General features: G+C 36.8%; 1 protein-coding gene and 2 long non-coding RNA genes across 3 annotated transcripts; all 3 read left to right on the plus strand.

Annotated features, from left to right (window-relative positions):
• The first annotated feature begins 927 nt into the window (after window positions 1-927).
• LOC148909715 (uncharacterized) lies at window positions 928-2188 on the plus strand. The gene is made up of 3 exons (XR_016120125.1): window positions 928-1013; window positions 1314-1385; window positions 2024-2188. It is a non-coding gene; the product is annotated as an uncharacterized LOC148909715 (long non-coding RNA).
• A 1201-nt stretch (window positions 2189-3389) lies between these two features.
• Window positions 3390-4416, plus strand: LOC148909716 (uncharacterized). The gene is made up of 3 exons (XR_016120133.1): window positions 3390-4049; window positions 4195-4266; window positions 4351-4416. It is a non-coding gene; the product is annotated as an uncharacterized LOC148909716 (long non-coding RNA).
• Window positions 4417-6931: 2515 nt separating this feature from the next.
• LOC116286434 (uncharacterized) lies at window positions 6932-21172 on the plus strand. The gene is made up of 11 exons (XM_089032138.1): window positions 6932-6996; window positions 8896-8967; window positions 11910-12488; window positions 12600-12683; window positions 13352-13530; window positions 15445-15585; window positions 17225-17649; window positions 17756-18998; window positions 19081-19305; window positions 19547-19729; window positions 19991-21172. The coding sequence occupies exons 5-11, from the start codon at window positions 13464-13466 to the stop codon at window positions 20146-20148; spliced, it is 2442 nt and encodes an 813-aa protein (XP_088888264.1). The 5' UTR covers window positions 6932-6996; window positions 8896-8967; window positions 11910-12488; window positions 12600-12683; window positions 13352-13463; the 3' UTR covers window positions 20149-21172.
• Window positions 21173-21476: the final 304 nt, after the last annotated feature.

Below are 21476 nucleotides of genomic sequence, written 5' to 3' on the forward strand. Positions count from 1 at the left end.
AGCTCGATTTTAGTAAAAGGCAGAGTTTCAGCTTATGACATGGAATACAGGAAAAATGGCATTAAATTCTACATCGAATGTTTTATAAAGATTTGTATAGGAAAATGTGCTGGATGACAAGCTTTGCCATCCAGCACATTTTTGAATATAAATCCTTGTAAAATATTCATTTCTCCTATAGTCAACATTATAAACTAACACTTTGCCTTCTTACTAATACTGAGGTGCTCTTTCCATTTCCGATGTTCATTTTGACACAATTATCTTTTTACGTGGGGTAGTGTCACGTGACCTGTTGTTGCAAAAGCCCTATTTCCCCTCAACTAGGAATGTCTAATGAAGTGGCAAGTTCGTGCGTTTTAGCGACAAAGTCTAGAGTCCTCAAGAAATTAGTCAACATAAGTAAACTAAAGGACAATTTAATAAATTTTTTTAAATTTTAAATTTTTTTTAAAACAATTTTCTTATCCCACCGCGAAACATACACTTTCTCAAACGTTTTAAATTCTTTTGAAAATAATAACTTTGGATAGAAAGTCTATTTTTATCATCATCATCATCATCATTACATCATCATCATCACCATCATCATCATCATCACCATCATCATCATTACATCATCATCATCCTCATCATCATCACCATCATCATCATCCTCATTACATCATCATCATCATCATCATCACCATCATCATTACATCATCACCATCATCATTATCATCATTACATCATCACCATCATCATCATCATCATCACCATCCTCTTTGGATAGAAAGTCTATTTTTATTTTTTATTTTTTTAATATTTAATTTTCTATTTTAGTTTGTAATTCTTTGAATTTAAATTTTTAATTTTTAATTAATTAATCTATTTATTTTTTAGCTATTTTTTCCCCTCAAAAGTGACGTGGCTAATTATTATACTGATATGCTCTTTCATAGAGAATTGAGTTCTAATCGCCTGACGGCTTTGCCTGTTGCAATCTTTGCTAACAACGTAAACCTTACTGAATTGTAAGTTTTTTTAGATGATTAAAAAACTATGTTTTTGTAAGTTTGACCAAGTATTGATGCTGGTGATTAAGGCACCTGGGTGTAGCACGCGCCCTCCGATGGCGCGAAATTTAGATTCCACAGGGAACCCATCAACAAATTATTTAGTGACAATGGAGGTTTTCGTTATTATATGTCTTGTCAACATGGAAAAACAAAAACATTTATCAAACATTTTAACTTCAAGACTAATAAAACAAAAAATAGAAAACCTACGATGTAATTTACCATGACTTACTATAACATATACTTTGTCAATAGAAAAGTAAATTCGAATCAGCTGACGACTTTGCCCGTTGCAGTCTTTGCTTACAACAAAAATCTTATGAAATTGTGAGTTAAAAAATTCAATTTATTATTAGATAGGTCTTGCAAGTGCAAATAACAATGTTGCTACTAATACGTAAAGCCAGATGGTGTAGGGAAAGTCAAACCGAGGTTAATCCGAAAAAAAATTGGATCGCGTGGTAATACAATGCATGATGGCAATGGTTTAGGGGACATATTTTGAAGATGGCATCCATCTTGGTGCCCTGAAACAGTCCCACAGCGAACTGTATGCCAACTCGACCCAATAGACCTATCACGAATTCGCTTGACTGACCACGAAACAATGGTTTGAAATCGAGGTTGAACTTGATGAATAAAAGAATCAAGTTCAGTCTCGACTTCAAACCATTGTTTCGTGGTCAGTCAAGCGAATTCGGGATAGGTCTATTCCCCTCCAATCTCGGAATGGCTAAGTGCTAAGTGAAGGGGCAAGTGCGTGCGTTTGTGTGCGAAAGCCTCGAGTCACAAGAACTCGTGGGCATAAGTAAACTAAAGGACGATTTAGTCGTAAAGAAATTAAATATTTTCTCATCCCATAAAGAAATATACAGTTTATTCTCAAACGCTATGCCTTCTTTTGGCAATAATAGTGTGTAAATAGAAAAAATATTTATATCTATATTTATATGTTCTCTCAATAGAGGATTGAATGATAATCAGCTGACGGATTTGCCTAGTGCAATCTTTGCTAACAACATAAAACTTACTGAATTGTAAGTTTTTAGAAGATAACAAAACTTTGATTCTTGTTTATATTTAATCAAGTATTTGATGCTAATGATTGACCTGGGCCGGTGTAGCGAGAACAGTACTTGTTTTGAACTTCAAGAGGATTAAAAAAAATTAAAAATAAATAAAAATAAAAACTGAAAAAAAAAAAAATAAATAAATAAATAAAAAAAAATAAATTAAAATGTTATTTAAAATGTCAACTTTTTTTTGTGGTGCAGCTAAACAAATTTATCCTGCAAAGTAGTATAGCCCAGTGCTCTTTATCCTTAAAGTGTATATCAAGGGAAAAAAATTCAAAATCACTTTTATGTGAACAGTGTAGTAGTATGGTTGCAGTACTTTTGTATGTTGTCTTCTCTTTTCAGAGATAACATTTGAACTATCAAAATGCAAATGAGATGACGTAAATTCCAGAATGTATTACATTTTGCAATGTTATTTACAAGTGTTCTGAAGTTAAATAACCTAAAAGTGTACAAAACCATAAATTTCAATTATAAGGATGATTTACAAATGAAAAAAGCATTTTCGTATACTATGTAAATTAGTCTTGAATTTACGTCATCTCATTTGCATATTGATATTTTAAATGTTTATATCTCTGAAAAGAGAGGTCCACATACAAAAATACTGTAACCATACTACTACACTGTTCACATATAAATGATTTTGAATTTTTTTTTCCTTTTAAAAAAAACTCTTTGAAGACGTCCATTTTTCGCTCACTTTGGGGTAAAGTTATTAAAATAAGATCTAAAATAACCAATTTAGATTTGGCTATTGTATCACAGCGTGGGACAACCACAACAGAGCTAGGCTCCAGCTAGCTGAAAATCCAATTATCGAATTAGAATTTATAAGAGGATTTTATGAAGAGGGAAGCTGAAGGAGGAATACCGGAGGATCCAGAGAAAATCCCTCGAAGCTCCGAAGAGAACTGTAGCACCAGATATGGTCAAAGCATCGTATTCATTTCCACCATCTTACATGCATTCTCTGTACATAACACAGGCAACCCAAACCATGGGAAGCCTAATACATTAAAAGAACCAAAAAACACACAAACAAACCACTCCACAGGTGCTTCCCAAAAAGAAAAAAAGAACAATCAACAATTATTCGGCGAAGGAGAAGTAAATATCGGTTTATATTAACCGAGACACGAGTCTCGATATTCCGCGCCGGATTTCATACATTCACTTGTGTAAAAATACTAAAACGAGATATGTCGCGCGCGCAGCAAATTGGCTTGTTACCGTGATTATATCAGAGACACATTAAAATGTTTTTAGCTCTTCAGAAAGACGTCAGCATGTAAACTGCCTACTATGCCGGGGTCTTAAGGGGTTCTGCTGGAATGTTTTTTAATCAATCGCTTCTTAGGCACTATCTTTTTCTACTTACTAAATTAAAACAACTGATTAAGTTCTCGACACGTTGTTTCAGGGACCTCAAATGGAACAAACTAAGACATCTACCACAAAAATTGTTTTTTCATAACCGAGAGCTAAAATACCTGTAAGTTCAACTTGTTATTGTGTGACCAATGATTAAGCGACTTTGACATGGGAAATCAAGGGTAATGTAGATGTACTACACTCGGCTATCACCTCAGGGGTCTCACGTTTCATTTCTGGAATCGCAAACTCATGAGAAGAGAGTTTCTTCAGTAGAGTTGGTTTGATGAGGGTTTTTCTCAGCTTCTGTGGTAATTTTCTCCTTCCACAAAATTTTAATTCTAATTAGCCTTGTTCATGCCCTGAACATGTCTCACGTAAATTGTTTTCTTGTGTGCATGCCCTGATTTTGATCAGCCCAGGGGCTGGTTCAAGGCTTTTTTTCTTGCTAACTATCTGGCTTTAGACTTCTTCAGAATAACAGAATAACAAACTTGCAACAAGGATTGTTTGGTAATAATCTGAAGCTCCAGGGGATGTAAGTATCATCATCATCATCATCATCATCATCATTATTATTATTATTCGAAAATAGTTAATACAGTATCTTCTCTGCTTTTGTTTCAATTGGTACTCATATATAGTCTGAAGTTCCAAATTTATTTTTATCTTAACTTTTACAGGAGTATTGTAGGTAATTTGCTAGCAGAACTACCAGAAGACCTACTTCATGGATTGAAAAATCTAAAAGTCTTGTAAGTACATCTGTAAAAATCCCTCACTCAACACACTCTTTTAAAAGCCTGAACACGATTATTTGGACTTTTCTTTCCCTTTAGTGCTGCCGATTATAACGGGCTAAAACACATCCCCGATGGATTCTTTAAGGATACTAGACAACTTGAAACTCTGTAAGCTAATAAAAAAAGACTTATATTGGAGTCCAAAGTCATAAATATATATATTCTTGTCGTCATTACGTTGCAGGGCTTTAGTGAATAACAGGTTGCCTTCAATAAAACTATCTCATCTTAAGCGATTAAATTATCTGTAAGTCAATGTTGTGGACTGCGACGTATACGTAGACTTCCCTTAAGGTGGCTGGACCCCCTCGCGCTTGACCGCTACCTCCCACGGTTGGAACGCTGGTGCATAAACGTGTTTTATCCGATTGCAATTCTTTTTTGCACATAAGTCACATAAAGATTAAATTAATGTTTGATGTAGTTTTTTACGAGATCGGACGTCATAACATGTGATTATGATGAAATATTTGTTTTCGTTTAGAGGGCAATTTTAGCCTTGCAGAGCGTTCAACACTAAAACGCTTCGTACCACATAATTATATACTAGATGCCTCCATTTATAGGGATTTCTGAAAAAATCTATCTAGCTAATTATGAGAAATTTGAGATTTATTTAAATATAGTGCATAATCTACTTCAAAACTAAACAATGGATTTGATACGGCCGAAATTAATATTTCAGAGGTATATATTCACAAAAGTCATTGCTCATTTAGTTTTACTCTGTATCTAGTTTTAAAAGGAACATTTTGAAGGTAATCGACTTATGCGATTTTGTGAAAACGTATAATGCATAAGACGGGGGTAAACATTTGATGCGCACTTTTCATTGCAGTTTTCTAGTCAATCTTACTAGATCTTCCATTATTCTAATATTCGCTGATAATTTCTCTCAAAACTACGTCAGGATACAAATTAGAACTCAAACTAATATTACACAAAATTGCAAGACTATTGAACTCATTTAAAGCGATCTAAAGCGAACTGCGACTTTATTACAACTTTATTATATCCATTTCGAAATCTTTTTTGAAAAGGACGTTTTTTCCAGTTAAACCGATATGACTTACAATCTACAAGCAGTCGATTCAAACATGCTGTCAAGAGAACTTGTTGATCGAGCAATGATTCTCATTTTGAAAACCAACACTTTCAATCCAAAACTAAAATGAATTTATAAAAGACCAAAAGGTATTACATATATTAAGAATCGCTTACTTACATTAAATAACAAGACAATCCTGCCCAAAAGGGTTGTAATGACTGGATGCTCACTGCTTGTATTTTACGATTTCTGTTCAACATGTTAAGATCACACTTGTGCCGAGAAAACAAGAAAAATCAAAGGTTGTTTAGTCCTTCGGTTGTCACGTAGCTCAGCAAAAATCTTCTTCTTAAGAAAGACTTCTTTTAATGACTGTATTTTTGATGTGTTTTATGCTTTAAAGATTGAAAAGGAAACCACTTTCCACGATCAATCGCCAAGAAGTCACATTCAAAAGATGCCGATTGCATTTTCCCACACTGCTTTTCGCTGTAATATCTTCAACTTACTAAAGCAGTTACTTTACAAAGATGCTTTTGACAATTTTAAGTGTTCAGTTGGTCTTTTTAAGTCTTTTTTTATGGCTTTTTCGGTCTTTTTTACGACTTTTTACGGTTGAAATCGTTATTCAGAAAATTCTTTTTGAGCCGTGGCTCTTTTTTTCGCAAGAAACGGCGAGCTCAACACTCAAATGGATTCCTTAATATAATTGGCTAGAAAATGACATGTCTCTCTCGTGATTATTTCATGTCAGATGATGTGCAAAATCGTGCAATTTAGAGCTCAAAATCGTGCAATTTAGGCTGAAATCACTGCTGCAGGGAACCAATCAGATTGCAGGATTTGGTAGTGATTTCAAAATGGATGTAATAAAGAGTAAAACTAAATGAGCAATGACTTTTGTGAATATATACCTCTGAAATATTAATTTCGGCCGTATCAAATCCATTGTTTAGTTTTGAAGTAGATTATGCACTATATTTAAATAATCTCAAATATCTCATAATTAGCTAGATAGATTTTTTCAAAAACCCCTATAAATGGAGGCATCTAGTATATAATTATGTGGTACGAAGCGTTTTAGTGTTGAACGCTCTGCAAGCCACCTAAATTCCCTATCCATTATCATGATCATGCAAGTGGTCTGTGACGTGGACTTGGCAACCGGCAACTAAGCTAAAGTGTTGCTAGCAGTATAAAAGTAGTTAAGTGTTGCTATTTCCCGCCACTTGCATTTTTCTCTGATTATATTCCCAAATTTCATTTTTAGCTTGAGCATTTTTCCCAATATGTTTGACTATGCAGTCGCCTGTCGTTATTGCAAACACCCTTCGAGACCGTTATTTGGTGTCCGTTATTCCGTAATAACGAGATTTCGCAATATATAGTTAGAGCTGAATTACTGTGATTCCTTTGTATATTCGCTGGGGGTTTTGGCCCATCAAGGTGTCCGTATTATCGGTATATCCGCAAGGCGAGAGTCGACTGTACTTGGGTACGTTTTCTTTTTGAATAGATCCCAAAAAAACAGTTTTTTCGTACATTCCTTTCAACAGATTACTTAATCAAAACAGCTTAACATCGGCGACTCTTACTCGTAAACTACTGAATAACATGGTGCGGCTTAGAGCTCTGTAAGTAATCCCCGAAATGTATCTCGATTAGTTTCTGAAAATTTTGCGATCCGTAGGCCCTCTCGAAAAATATATTATATGTAGTGCTTATGTCATTGTGCCTTGGGGAGGGGAGGGAGGGGTGGGGGAGGAGGAGGGAGGGGAAGGTAAAGCTATATAAAAAGGTACGGTGGCCCAAAAGGGTCAAACACAAATAATTTATTTGGAACACAAAACAATATCCTTGTAACACAGAACAATATTCTGAAACACGAAACAGCTACAGCTGACGAGGTGTTGCAAAAGGTTTCCCCAGTCTTTCTCTGTCAAATATTTCAAATTGGTCGTCATGCCTCTGACTTGTGTTTTGAGATCTGAGGCGTAATTTGGTTAACTATTTGTGATTCACAATATTCTTTTGTGTTTAGATCAGTAAATCGTGTTGAGTTTCAAGAATATTGTTTCGTGATTTGGATAATCGTGTTGTGTTTCAGAATATACTGAATCCCTAAACTTTGACAATTTAGCGATATATATAGATATGTATGTATCCCCCTTTTACTTTGTTTTCTTCCCTTCAATGAAAGACAATTAAAGAAAAAAAAAGGAAGGGGGGAGGGGGGGGGGGTGATAACATAAAAATAAATAAATAAATAATCATCAGAAAAAAATCTGTTAACATTTGGTCAGCTACGATTTCAAGCTCACGCCCCCTCATGTGAGCCCATACAAATTATGTCTCAAAAACACGGTTTTTGGATCTTTTCTCAAAATAATGACTATCTAGGCAAAAAACAGAAGTGGATTCAGCTAATTCAACTATTCACGGACTGAATTATATGGTTTAGATTGAATTCTATTGAAAAAAACCACCGTACTTTTTGAGTTGAATGTACGCTATTGGACGTATTTTACAAGAGAAAATGCATGACATAGCCGAGGTCAACTAGAAAATCGTCTCTCCTTGAAATAAAACAGAACCTGTCAAATAAAGCAGAAGTGGATTTGAAAACCCCGGGCTTTCCTGAACATTTTGGTATATAATTCATAGGAATTTGTTAAAATTTAGAACCCTATTTTTGCTGATTTTATAAGCTCATACTATCTGTTGGCCTATACATTCGTCTCTTATGGTTTCTTATGTTTCGTAGCCTCGAAAACACGCTAACTACAGTAGTTCGCGAAGAACTGAAGATTTACAGGGTCATTTAGGATGTTTTGTCACGCAGTTTACTTGTGCTATATAACTTTACTTTTAAGAACGTACAACCTTTTGCTTTGGAAAGAGAGGAAAAAGACCGAAAAGAGCAAATATTCCAAATATATATGGGCATTTTTTTTCCAGTGACTAATTGTGGGCCCTGAAACGAAACTGAAATGGGCAAACCAGTTGGCTATTAACAAGCATGGTCGAGAAACTGAATTTGAACTAATCAGAAACCAGGACAAATACAGTCTCAGCTAGTGGCCACAGCGGGACTCAGCACCACCGGATTGCGAGACCGACGCTATGACCCCTCGACCATGCTGTATTGAAGAAATAGAAAACTCGCGCGCGTGCTGTGTGTAGTTATAAAACACGCGGGGGTTGGCAGAACACAAGAGAAGTGTTCGGAGTGCTTCTCGACACTTCTCGAGTGTTCTGTCACTCCCCAAGTGCTTTATGACTCCACACAGCAGAGCAAGCAAGTTTTTTATTTCTTTTATAAAATACAAATTACAGGAATGACGAAATTGATAGTGCGCGCGCGTGCTGGGTGCTCTCATAAAGCACGCGTATCCAACCAATCAGAACGCGAGATTCATAACAGTTATTTCATAAATGTATATATATCGCTAAATTGTTAAAGTTATATATTTGTATATCATACCCTTTATATATATATGTTATATATATCATACCCTTTGTTGCTTATTTAGCTTGGTGTCGTACAATGATATAAAGAACATCGAAGACTATTCTTTCAAAAACTGCCAGTATCTGTTGTACATGTAAGTATCTATGCAGCAGCTGCTTTCACATGAATTTTGTATAGGTAGATGACTTGTCTCTAATGGCTCGCGTTATATTCCTAAACTTGGCTTCAAGCGGGGTTGTAAGGGACTGCGCAATAATTATCGGGAGGGGGGGGGGGGTTCTAAAATTCTCCAAATTGGGCTTAAATTAAAGCTAACCCCCCCTGTGCTAAACGTAAAATAACTTCTCACCCCTCCCCCTTTTGAAATGAAATAACTATCAACCCCCCTCCCCCCCATACATCACGATACATCGTGACAGTGCAAATATTGTGAGATGCAAAAATGAGGCCATTGAAATACTACAAAAGTGTGAACAAATATCATGATGATAGCTTGTTTTCTAAAAGAAGTCGGAAACTCCAAACTGTACTGAGCTGTCATCATAAATTCAACTCAGTAACACTGCACTTTATTACTACTGGTATTGAAAGAAACATTAGAGATTTGTTGGATAACATGGATAAAGCTAGGGAAAAGTTCTATGTTACCTATATGATTGAATCGAAACAGAATTCATCAGTTTCACGGAAGAAAAAAGAAAATAAAAAAAAGCTGATAAACGCAAATTTTCGGCAACAGAACATACCTAGGGAGAAAAGGGCATGTGTTATATTTAATTCCTTAGGAGGAAATCCTTCAGCAAAAGAATACAGCCCTGAGATATATGGCATCCGACAACTTGACAAAATTGATGACGACACTTACTAATATTTACGATCTCAAACTGACAAATCCTGCCTGAGGGATCTTCTTTCTTCGAAATGTTTTGTTGGGGAACTGAAGCCAAGGAGCTTGTTCAGAACTTCTGTTTTTATCCTTGAACATAGCACTAAATATCATAAACATAAAGCTAGAAGAATTATTACAAAGCAAAACAAAAAAGACATGACATAGTCAGTTGTCTTATACTGTATACAGTCAATCAATGTGGCATAGCTTTACCACAGTACAGTATAGAAAGTTGTGACTTGTAACTGTTTTTAGTTACTGTTTTTTGTCACTGTTCTTATTACAAAGGATACTCAGTTTACACATTATATTTCAACACATATGGTTTTGAGGTTGCACCTGTGACAAGTTGTGTCCTTTATACAGTAAAAAATATAACAATGGATGTTATATGCATCTTTTCTATTTTATAGTGAACAAAATCCCAAATTGACTTATGACCTCCCTCTCCATACTTAAGCAATTAGCTTCTAACCCCCCCCCCCCTACACTCCAATTTAACTTTTGACCCCTCCTATTAATTTTAGAGGCCCCCCTCCCGATAATTATTGCACAGTCCCTAAGTTTTCGAAAAATAAATTCAGTTTACATTCCGCATTTTTCACCAATGAAAGCAGATGAAAACTGTTAAAATCGAAGCTTAGAATCTAGCAAGCTTTAGTTCTTAAGCTTCGAAGAATAGTTAAGGCTTTTAAAAATAGAAATAAATAATAATAATAATGAAGAATTAGTACAGGAAAATTAGTTTTTTAACTGATACATTAGTTTTTTGTTTAGCAGGACAATCTCTAGTTAATTTTCTTTCTGGTGCTACCGAAGCATTTATTTGTTATTTTCATTGTGGTAAAAATACGCATAACATAAAACTCTTTTTATGTAAAAGCAAACATCGTTGTCTAAAACATAAGCTCATAACTCTTATTTTGCTCACAATTTTTACCAGTTTTCAAGTCTAGGGGGTGGGGGGGGGGGGGGGTGGGGGCTGGTGGTGCGTTGTGCACATGTGACAGTGCACATGTGAAGTATGGGGAACAGAGGTCTCAAAAGATGACCCTAGTGAATCCGTACATGTAAAATTCTGCAAAATGTTGCTTGGGGTCGGAAAATATGCAACCGATTCTGCCTGTCTGGCTGAACTAGGTCGACTCCCTTTGCGCATATAGCAGCATATTCAAGAAGTATAAAATACTGGCTTTATATCTAGTCAAGCTTTCATTAAACCATAAAATCCTTCACTTCCCCGATATTTCAAGAAATAAGAAATTCCAGCCGCAAATCCTGCTGGAGTCAAAAAGTAAAAAATCTATTATTACGAAGGGGGTTGGGCAACATATGGGTAGAGGAAAACTTTTGCAATCCTGCCCGACCCAATCCCTTCGTTGCAATTAAAACAAAGTTAGAAAGAAGACATAGAGAAACAACATTGGCTCGGTGAACTCTTTAATGATGAAATAGCCACTCCTGGCCAAAAGAATAAATTAAGAACCTATCGCCTATTCAAAGTCAATTACTCATTAGACAATTAGAGGGATACTTGACAAAGGTAAAACATTTAAAACATAGAAAAACCCTAACTAGGCTAAGCATTTTAAACTAGACTTTGTATCAAAGTATGTCGATCTATTAAGGGGGTCTCAAGCAGGCACGTGATTTTGTTAACCTAGAAAAATTAAATGTAATGTACAATGCATAAGTCCCAGCCTGCTTTTGACTACTGTGATATAAGCCTGAAGCGAGATGACGTTTTACCCCCGACTCTATACCATAATAGTTTTTAAAGTTCTTTCATATTAAAATTTTCGATTCCTTAGAGAATACAGGAACAATAGTCATAGTTAAAGAACAAAAGCAATGTGAAAAGGATTATGGTCTAGAGACGCGGGTAAAACGTCATCTCGCTTCAGGCTTATTGTATGGGGGAACCTAAACAAAGAGTCTCGCCACAAAGATTCAAAAATTGCAAAATCGTGCTGCTCGTATCATAACACACTAAGGTTATCATAATCGTTCAACCGATTTTTTGCATCAGCTAAACTGGCTCTCAACTGGTATTCAATGATCCAGGATATCTTAGAGAGCTCTTTTTTAAGCGTTAGATCATAACCCATACAGTTGTCACCTTTAACAATCTTTAGGATAAACAAAGATTTTCTAGGCTGATTTTTTTGTTGTCTTTTTTGTTTAAGTATATTCCACAACAACGGACTGACAAAAATTAAATCATGGCGAACCTTTTATAGAGCTTCTAATCTCAAGGTTCTGTGAGTAAATACAAAATAAATAAACAAATAAATGAAAACGTACTTGTGAAGGTAAGCCTTGTTGTGTTAGCTCTAGCAATAAGTACTGTGCTTTGAGGAATGGCAGAGAAGCTGTGCCAATAAATTTTCAACAATAATAGGCCCTTTGATGATTTAATGATTTATGAATTATATTGCGACCTTTCTATGAAGATATAATCAAAGGCGCTTTATATTGAGTGTGAATGTCAGATTGCTTTTATGCCATTTACAAACATGAAATGCTTAGTATGAGGTGTAGGCACTGAGGGTGGTCACTGCCAGTGTTCTCAATGGTTGTTTTTCGTACCTCCGATGTTCGTTAGAATGATTAAGTGTGGAGAGACGGGACCGCCATTTAAAGTAGTCATCCCGGCCTTTGCAGGACACTAATATTAGTTTTATTTCTGTCAGAACTCTTTCAGATAATCCAATAGAATACATTGCAGAATACGCTTTCTACTTTAATCCATCTCTGGAAAGTTTGTAAGCTATTGTTTTTACAACTATATTTTATTATAAGAACTGATGTACTTTATGAAGTTTATACTACCACCATACCGCTACCGCTCATGTGCACTGTAAATGATCTAACAGGTATTTGGCGCAAACCAAGATCAAAAGTGTCAGCACGCTGTGGTTTCATAAGTCATCATACATAAAGGCAACAGCGATATACATGTAAGCATCATCAAATCACTGGTCTACTTTAAGATTCTCATTATATTGCTTCCAATCTACGCTAACATATTTCCAGTGACTCATTTAGACTAGCATTCAGGCCAACTCGCTCAAAATTGTTGAAGCTAGAAATTCGAATTGTTCAAACAATGGGCTTTTATTGCGAGGGGCATCTGGCGTCGTATGAGTCTAAGGGTTAAACAAAAAGTCATAGATTAGATGGATATATATATATATTTTGCTCAAGGAAAACTCTTCAAACCAGGGCATTAATTAGCGGATACAAATTTTACCTCCCAGTTTCAGTGCAAACAGAACTCTTAATCAGGACCCAGGATTTTTGTAATGAACGATGGTCCTGAAAGACTTATTTAAGAAAGCCATGACTGGACCTAAGTATAAGGGGAGGTGAAAAATAGGTTTGAACAAAGCTAGTGACACTATATAAACTGCTACATGAGACTCACTAGAGAAAGTAAGTCATACATAGATTGAGGCTAGTGTGTTTAGTTACGTGACCCAATCCCGCCCCCCCCCCCCCCCCTACTCCTTACGCTAGTGCTTGTTTAAACTGGTATTTTTATGTAATAGTGAAAGGATAGTGATTAATATACTGTGTTAAAGTTTGCCTATTAAAGTTCAGGATTAAATCATTATTTGTTTTTCAGATCTGCGACCAGAACTCCTAAAAAAATTCAGATTTCTATCAATTGGAATCAAGAAACTAGGGCAGCTTTTGCCCTTTCAGGATTCCATTGCATTGAAGCTGGCAGTATTTGTATGCCGTGTATGGTTGGTACTTATGTTAGGTACGATAAAACTACAGAGTGCATCGATTGTCCAGCAGGTAAATTATTCTAGGTCTTGTCCTCTTCCTCTCCATCTCTCTCTCTCCCTATCTCCCTCCCTCTCTCTCCTTATCTCTCTCTGTTTCCCTCTCTCCCCCTCTCTCCTTATCTTTCTTGTTATTCACCCCTTCTCTCTCTGAAGGGGTTCAAGAAAGGGCATCCCCTATCCTTTATCACTTAAACTTGGTTTTTGCTTCGTTAAATGTCTTTATTCGCAAGAATTTCAACTCAACCACGCTTTGGGTTCAATCCGCCACGGGTAATCGGTGATTGGTAAAAACTAAAATACAAATATGAATTATAAATCAAGTCTTATGCCTTAAGTACTAGCGAATTACAAGCATTACAAGAATTACAAGGTTGAATACTCACGATCTTGCAGGATTTGGTGAATGTACATGGAATTTCCATCCAATAAAGGACAAATAACGCATCTAGGCGCCTAACTAAACATCAAGCGAACGTAACTAGAACATGGGCCTCGTGGTCTATACCACAGGGCACCCATCGACACGTGACGTGCCCAAACACTCTCCCTCTCCCTGTCTATTGTTATGTCTTTCTCACTCTTTCTCTCCCTGTCTCTCTCTTTTCCTCTCCCTGTCTCTCCCTTTCTCTCACTATCTCTCTTTCTCCCTGTCTCTTCCATTTTCTCTCTCTCCAACCCCCCTCTCCGTTTTCCTGTCTCTTCCTATCCCCCCTCTCTCTCTCTCAAAATACATTTTGAAGAATCATGACAAATCTGTTTTCAAAAAAAAAAAAAAAAAAAAAAAAAAAAAAAAAAAAAAAAAGAGAGAGAGAAAAAAATCTTTACATGCGAAAATGAAATACGCTGGGTCAGGTGGCTCAAAAAAAGGGACATTTAAATAAAACTTTTTCAATATTTAACTGATCAAAATCAAACTTCAAAGCAAGGTACATTTGTAAATTCCTAACAATCGTATGTTTTTGATTTTGCAATTTCGGTATTATTAAGTTAAATGACGATCAAAAATTTGGTTTCTTTTTTACAAACTTTTGGTCGTAATTTCTGAAAGATAACGTACAGTGGTAGATTAATTACTGCAAAAATTATTGTTGTATTGTCTTTTGCTCAGAAGATATAGCACTACATATCTTGCATATTTTCTAAAAATAGTAACAAAATGGCGGAAAATGCGAGTTTTGACATGCATATCTTTTGAACGAAATATAGAAAATCAAAACTTTTTCTACCATTCAAACAGTCTTTTCGAGATAATTCAGAAACCACAACCAAAAAACGAAACCAAATTTTTTGACCGTTATTTATTGACGTCATTTTCCCGCCAAAAACGACCACAATTGCAAAAATAAAAACATACCATTGTTAGGAATTAATCATGTGAAGTTTGATTTAGATTTTGAGTTTGATTTTGAAATGTCTCTTTTTTTGAGCCAGCTGCCCCGGCGTGAAAATGTTTTTTTTTTCTTCTTGTTTATGTATTTGTAGAATGACAATCTTATATACTTAGGGTCTTTCTACGTGTTGCAAGTTTTATTGTATTTTGAGTTAGGATTTTTGTTTATAGGGTATTGTTTATCACCAAAATTATTACCCTTGCCTATTAATTAATGTTTCAGGTGCCTTGTCACACCAAGAAAGGGCCTAAATTTGTAACATATCCCATAATCTCAACAATTTAGCGATGTATTTAAGAAATATAAAACGCGCGCGCCTGTCTCTGTGTTCTGATATAAACACGATAGCCAACCAATCAGCGCGCGCATTATATTCAGTTACACATACGTAAATAATACGTAGATATATATATATTTATATATACAGAAATGTGCTATATATACAGAAATGTGCAGAAATTCTGATCATTATATATATATATACACTCGATTGCAGAAACGTTGTAGTATATATATATGATGATATTTTAAAGGTGCTTTCTATGAGGATTCATTGCCTTTCGTCGGTGTACGAGCGTATGGTAATGGGTGTAAGATGTGTGACAACGGGACGCTCGTCCACATAAAACATGCACCAGGAATACAAAAACAGGATTGCAAGCCTTGTCCCGAAGGTATAGTACAAGAAAGCTGTTATAACATAACAATGAACATTTTAATCACGTTCGCGGGCAAATGAAGTTGCAATCACAATATTTTAAAACTTGGCATAAACATACCCCAACATATTCTTGTTCAAAAAAAAAAAAAAAAAAAAAATGGAGATCACCGAATTCGTTTTTTTTTTTTGCTAAATGCTGGGGAAATATGGTATTCATGGAGGAAAAGACCACAGGTAGCCCAAGCCCAAGCCCAAGCCCAAGCCCAAGCCCAAGCCCAAGCCCAAGCCCAAGCCCAAGCCCAAGCCCAAGCCCAAGCCCAAGCCCAAGCCCAAGCCCAAGCCCAAGCCCAAGCCCAAGCCCAAGCCCAAGCCCAAGCCCAAGCCCAAGCCCAAGCCCAAGCCCAAGCCCAAGCCCAAGCCCAAGCCCAAGCCCAAGCCCAAGCCCAAGCCCAAGCCCAAGCCCAAGCCCAAGCCCAAGCCCAAGCCCAAGCCCAAGCCCAAGCCAAGGAAATGTATGGAGATTAAAATAAAGCCTCGAAATTTTACCCGATCATTGAGAAATAGCACTTCTTTCGCTCAGCGTGGTTATTTTTGAATTTAGCCCGTTTTAAGGATTTTTTCCCCCACCAGTAAGAAATAAGAGAAGGTTGGAAACTCGAGTCCCAAAAGCGAACCATCACGGGTCTTTGAAACCTCGTACGTCTTCGAATTTTCTTTCCAGCGCCAAATTTTAGTCATGACCCTTCTCTCACATCCTTATAGAACCGAGAAAGTCGCATTAGAGATTAATCTTCGCGTCTTTAATCCATGAAATTTGCCTGTATTCACATACTACCTCGCTTGTTCTGACCCGTATTTGGAGCTCACTGTACACCAATTCAACGGATTTCTTTCGGCAACCGACCTGAGGTCACGCCGGAAGAAATACTTTTGTATCTTAGGCCGTTAAAAAATACAGTCACCATAATTTCGAAGAAAGACTAAATCCAAATCCAACCCGCATTTACGATACGAAGAATTTTTTTTTCGGTTTCGGTGTGAAAGTTGGATTCAAATTTATCCGGCATAGTGTGGACGGGGCCTAAGAAATGCAGAAAAAATTCATGGCCATCAAAAATAACTTTCTTTGACATTTCTGAATTGAAAGCATGGAAATAAGAACTAGTAATAAGAATTTATGAAACTTTAGTAAATTTGGTGTTAATGATTCCATCGCAATCAGCATTTCTTTAGATTCACATAGGTCGTAGATTTTGGTAGAATTTTAATTTTAAGACAAAGAGAATGGGAGCCACCGAATTGGTTTCCGAGATATTTTGCCGTAAAGAAGTGAAAAGTAGAATTTCTTAATATTTTGCCCATCAAAAGATTCGAATGACGTGATCACGACGAACGCACGCGCCCTAAGTCATGGGTAGAAAGGCTGCGCCCGAACAATGTCCGCAAAGTTTGGTGTTAGGCCACTCTAGTGAATAGGACGTTTGCAAGATGGCTTTATTTGACTCCCACAACCAGAGTCCCTTGCACACTTTCATTTGTTAATTAGCACCAATTATCTTACTAGAAAACATTAACGGACAAAAATCCCGTTTAGTTTCAGATCAGATCCCGCATTTCAATAAATTCCGTTTCTGTTTTTTACTTTGCTGTAGGTACACAAAATAAGAACTTCGCAGGCTTTAGAGCTTGTTCTTGCCAAGATGGGTTTTACCGGCTCGATCGGTTCGAAAAGTGTTACTCTTGTCCTGACGATGGTGTCATGTGTTTTAACGAGTCCATGACACTGAAGCCTGGGTACTACTGGCAGTGGATTTCCCAGTCGGAGAAAGAGAACTACATCAACTTTACCAACAACCTGCAAATCTTTGATGACAGTTATAACAAAGACCTGGTTACCTTTAATAGATCTTTCCCCAAACATTACCAATGCCCAAAATCAGAGTCATGTCTGGGTGGCCTGGACGCTAAGTGTGCTGATGGTTACGCGGGACCCCTGTGTGCTGTATGTGATAAAAGACACTATAGACTAGTTGCTAACTGCTTCAAATGTCCAGCACTTGGTTGGCGTATTTTCCAGGTATAGTTTACGATACGTAATTGAATCAAAAAAGATCATAATCATAAAACTTGAATAATACAACTTTTGCATTTCTGTGTACAGGTGATCTTGTTTTTCTCTACAGATTAGCGCCATCTCCTTGGTGGTCGTAGCATTATTGTTTTTGGTTATCAAAGTTAAGCGACGGAAGACGCAGTACAAGCGCTCCTTTGTCGACATCATTCTTGCTCGTCTCAAGATCACCGTTTCTTTCTATCAAATATTCTCTAGTACACTTGATGGATTTTCGTACGTCCAATGGCCAAGTGCCTTGATCAAGATTAGTAAATACGCCAAGTTAGTTCAGCTGAATGTTATCCAGATTGCCCCTCTGCATTGTTTCAGCTCTCGTTTCAAGATGGATGCTTATAGTCGTCTTGTTACTGCATGCTCGGTTACTGCTTTGGTTATCCTCGTGGCTTTGGTCTATTACAACTTTAAACGTTATTATCTTCATAAGAGGGCCAAGCGATCTGGAAAGACTACCATTCTCTCTGACCTAGAAGGCACGAAAGAGGCCTGCTACCGGAACGTCTTCCTGTTCATTTTCGTAACTTACCCACAGACATGTACGACGATATTCCAGATGTTACCGGCAGCCTGTCACAGAATCTGTCAAGACAGCAGCCAGAAACAGTGTACCTTCTACTTGAAAGCTGATTACTCCATAACTTGCTTTACTGACAAGTACAATCTGTATGTCATCCTGGTTTATGTTGCTTTGGTCTACCCTTTTGCTGTTCCATTGCTAACAGTAGCGGTTCTGTTGAAGTATCACTATAGAAACTTAAGAAAGAAACCGGCGGATTACAAGTTCAATAATGAACAGATGAGACAAAACGAGATTGATGCATCATTGAGTCAACACACAAACCAACACAGAAACACTACGCATTTATCTTGTACCCCAACTCAAGACAACCACAATATGAAAAGGGAAACTAGACAAATCAAAATCCTTCCAGAACCACAAGTAGAGTTTATGACAGACGAGATACAGGATGTCACTAAGAACAACGTAGATAACCTAACATCCTCTTTTTCAAAAACTGATCATAAAAATCTTGAATTTGATAGCAACGAAGGGCTGGAAGGCACAACGGTGGAGAACCAAAAAGGTTATAGAGTGGAAGGAAACGGTTCTGAAAGTACCACGATCACTACCCTACCGATCATATCAGGCATGAGTTTTATATTCGAGAACTATGCGGAAAATTGCTGGTTTTGGGAAACCATTGAAATGATGAGGAAACTGCTGCTGACATCTTGTTTCACTCTGATTGGTGCTGAAGGACGAACCTCTCTTGGAGTCGCGTCTGTTATGTCTGGTAAATATCCAAATCGAGTTTTATATTCTTCTTGTAGACATCAAGATATCAATTTACACTGTTATAATACGATCATTCTCAGGTTGTTATGCCATACTCCATGCTCATTTTAAACCAATCCCTGACAAGTTCGAGCATGTTCTTCAGCTGACGTCACTTCTGGTTACATTTGCCAACACGTGTATTGGAATGATGCTCAAAATAGACCAGGGTGCTTTGCTACATGCTGATGCTAAGTTCATGGATTCTTTGATTGTTACGGTACTGCTGGTCATGGCTAACATCATGGTCACGACTCTTGTAGTCGGTGAGTCTGTATTGCTTTCTCTATTAAAATAGGGAGTGTCTGCTAAAATAAAGAATCGAGCGACAGTTGCAAACTATTTCCTAATGAAACTTATTCAAAAGTTTAACAGCTATTCATTGTTTTTTTTCATCCAAAATCTTGCGCAGTTGATACTCTGCCAACAAGGCCAAGACAGTAACTGACGGAAATATATGAAGTGTTTCTTACTGGTCAGTTTCCAATCTTTACCATTCTATTTCAGTAAAATATGCGATAGCTGTTGGTCAGACCATCTATTCCGTCATCAAAAATCCTCGCTGCTCTCTCGCTTGCTGCCTGTCAGTCTTTCTAACACTTGATGAAGCGCAAAGTGAAGCAAGAAGTATGGAAAGTAGCAGTGGATGGCAGATGAAAACACAGCTGCAAAGTGGCAATGAAATTGAAGGTAATGTGTATTGCACCTTGATGAGAAATATCAGAAAAAAGCAAAGTAAAAACAAATAGCTTGTCTGGCCGAGTAAGACTGGGAAATTTGCAAGTAGAAAGTCCATCCTTGAACACAAATAAAGTCAGCCATGGATTGGGGAGTAATTGCATTGAGAAAGTATCGGTAAAGTAAAAAAAAACAACAAATTTTTAGGTTAACCCGGAGCAACAGACAAATAGAAATTCGGCTATTTTAATAAAAGTTTCCTTTTCACCTCAGGACATTCTATTGAAGCTGCTGCTGGTGATTATGGTCTAACTCAGATAGGTATGGATGATGACGAAGAGGAGAATCATCTTGACAATGGGGAAGATAAGGAAGGTGACAAAAATGAAGACAAGAAACGTATGAAGAGACACAAAATAACTATACTTTGAAAGTTTTGTTACGTTTGTTTTATTTATTTATTTGTGTTATTTATCTCTGAAAGCGGCACAAATCGACCAAAAGAGCGTGTGCGTGCGCGATATATATACCTGTAGTTGAATATAGCTGCATAAGACGTTAAATTGTAACCAATAAGCGCGCTGGATTTATGATATTTACTCGTGTAAAAATACTAAATAAGTTAATCAATTACAGCGAAAATCGCTGCATCGCGACCCGCCATTTCAAAACCCTGATTGGATTTTGGTCTTTTCCGTGCCGTCAATCATCTTGGGTTTATGCAAATGAGTCTGCGAACACGATCGCTCAGAGCTTCGGCCATCAACGTATGTTTTTTTTCGAAAATGTAAAATGACTTTGTGATATTCCAAGGAATTGCGATGGAGAGTTAATTGTTTATTATAATTTCTAGCGCTATGAACGCTCGATTTGTGATGTGAGATTGTATCTAATGAATGTATGCTATTTCATAATACACTCAACAAAATTACTCGATTCTGATTGAACAAGAGGAGTACAATTAAATCGTCAATTGACTTCTGTAAAGTCCAGATTAAGTTGCTCAATTCTGTTGAGTGTATTATTATATTGATTTCTTATAGTGACTATCTGCCTGGCTTAAAGAAAGACACATATTAAATCATGAAATCATTAATTAAGAACTCCTTGTTTGTTTGATCTATCATTTCTGATATAATTTTTTTTGCTGTTGCGGTAATGTTTTTGTTCTTGCATTGTTTTTTAAAACTCGAAATCAATGTTTTCGAAAATTCTCTCATGTACAACGTACGATTTTTCCTCATAACTGTGGCGCGCAACATGCTTACGCAAAGTCTTAGCTGTCTGCCATTTACAGTTGTAAGCAAGCTATACGGTCGATTTACGCGAAGCAATGCAATTCATGTTGTCATCATTTTGCGGACGACAGTAACGAGGAAAACTAGTCGTACCGTGTAAACCGGCCTTTACAATTTTACTTTAAATTTTCTGAACCTTGAGCTTCAAAAGTACTCATCTTCTTAGATCCCAAGCGCCATTTAGAAACTTGGGTAAAGAAAAATGGAGAAATTGAGTAATAAAGCAAACGCACCAACACTCGACAGCAGTTTTGTATTGATTTCGATTTCAATAAAACATGCTTATTCGAAATATTAATCTTTCCCTTAAGGACGTTCATGGGCAAAAGATCCCATCGTCAGATGTTTGGGGCATTGCAGCGTGTAACCTATAGCGCAAGTTGAAAAATGTTGCGACACAAATTGCAGCAATCGTTGCGAAAAGTAGAATTCATATTTCTACTTTTGGCAACAATTGCGTC

The sequence above is a fragment of the Actinia tenebrosa genome, unplaced genomic scaffold (genome assembly GCF_029948245.1).
Source record: "Actinia tenebrosa isolate PJP-AT-01 unplaced genomic scaffold, QUT_ActTen_1.0 PGA_scaffold1__47_contigs__length_23844297, whole genome shotgun sequence".
Classification (NCBI taxonomy): Eukaryota; Metazoa; Cnidaria; class Anthozoa; order Actiniaria; family Actiniidae; genus Actinia; species Actinia tenebrosa.

What these genes read in the sequence shown, in the direction of transcription:
- LOC116286434 (XM_089032138.1), top strand. Translation starts at nt 13,464, where the DNA reads ATGCCGTGTATGGTTGGTACTTATGTTAGGTACGATAAAACTACAGAG. An exon ending in GGTCACGACTCTTGTAGTCG is followed by an intron (nt 19,306 to 19,546) that starts GTGAGTCTGTAT and finishes ATTCTATTTCAG; the next exon opens with TAAAATATGCGATAGCTGTT. An exon ending in AAGTGGCAATGAAATTGAAG is followed by an intron (nt 19,730 to 19,990) that starts GTAATGTGTATT and finishes TTTTCACCTCAG; the next exon opens with GACATTCTATTGAAGCTGCT.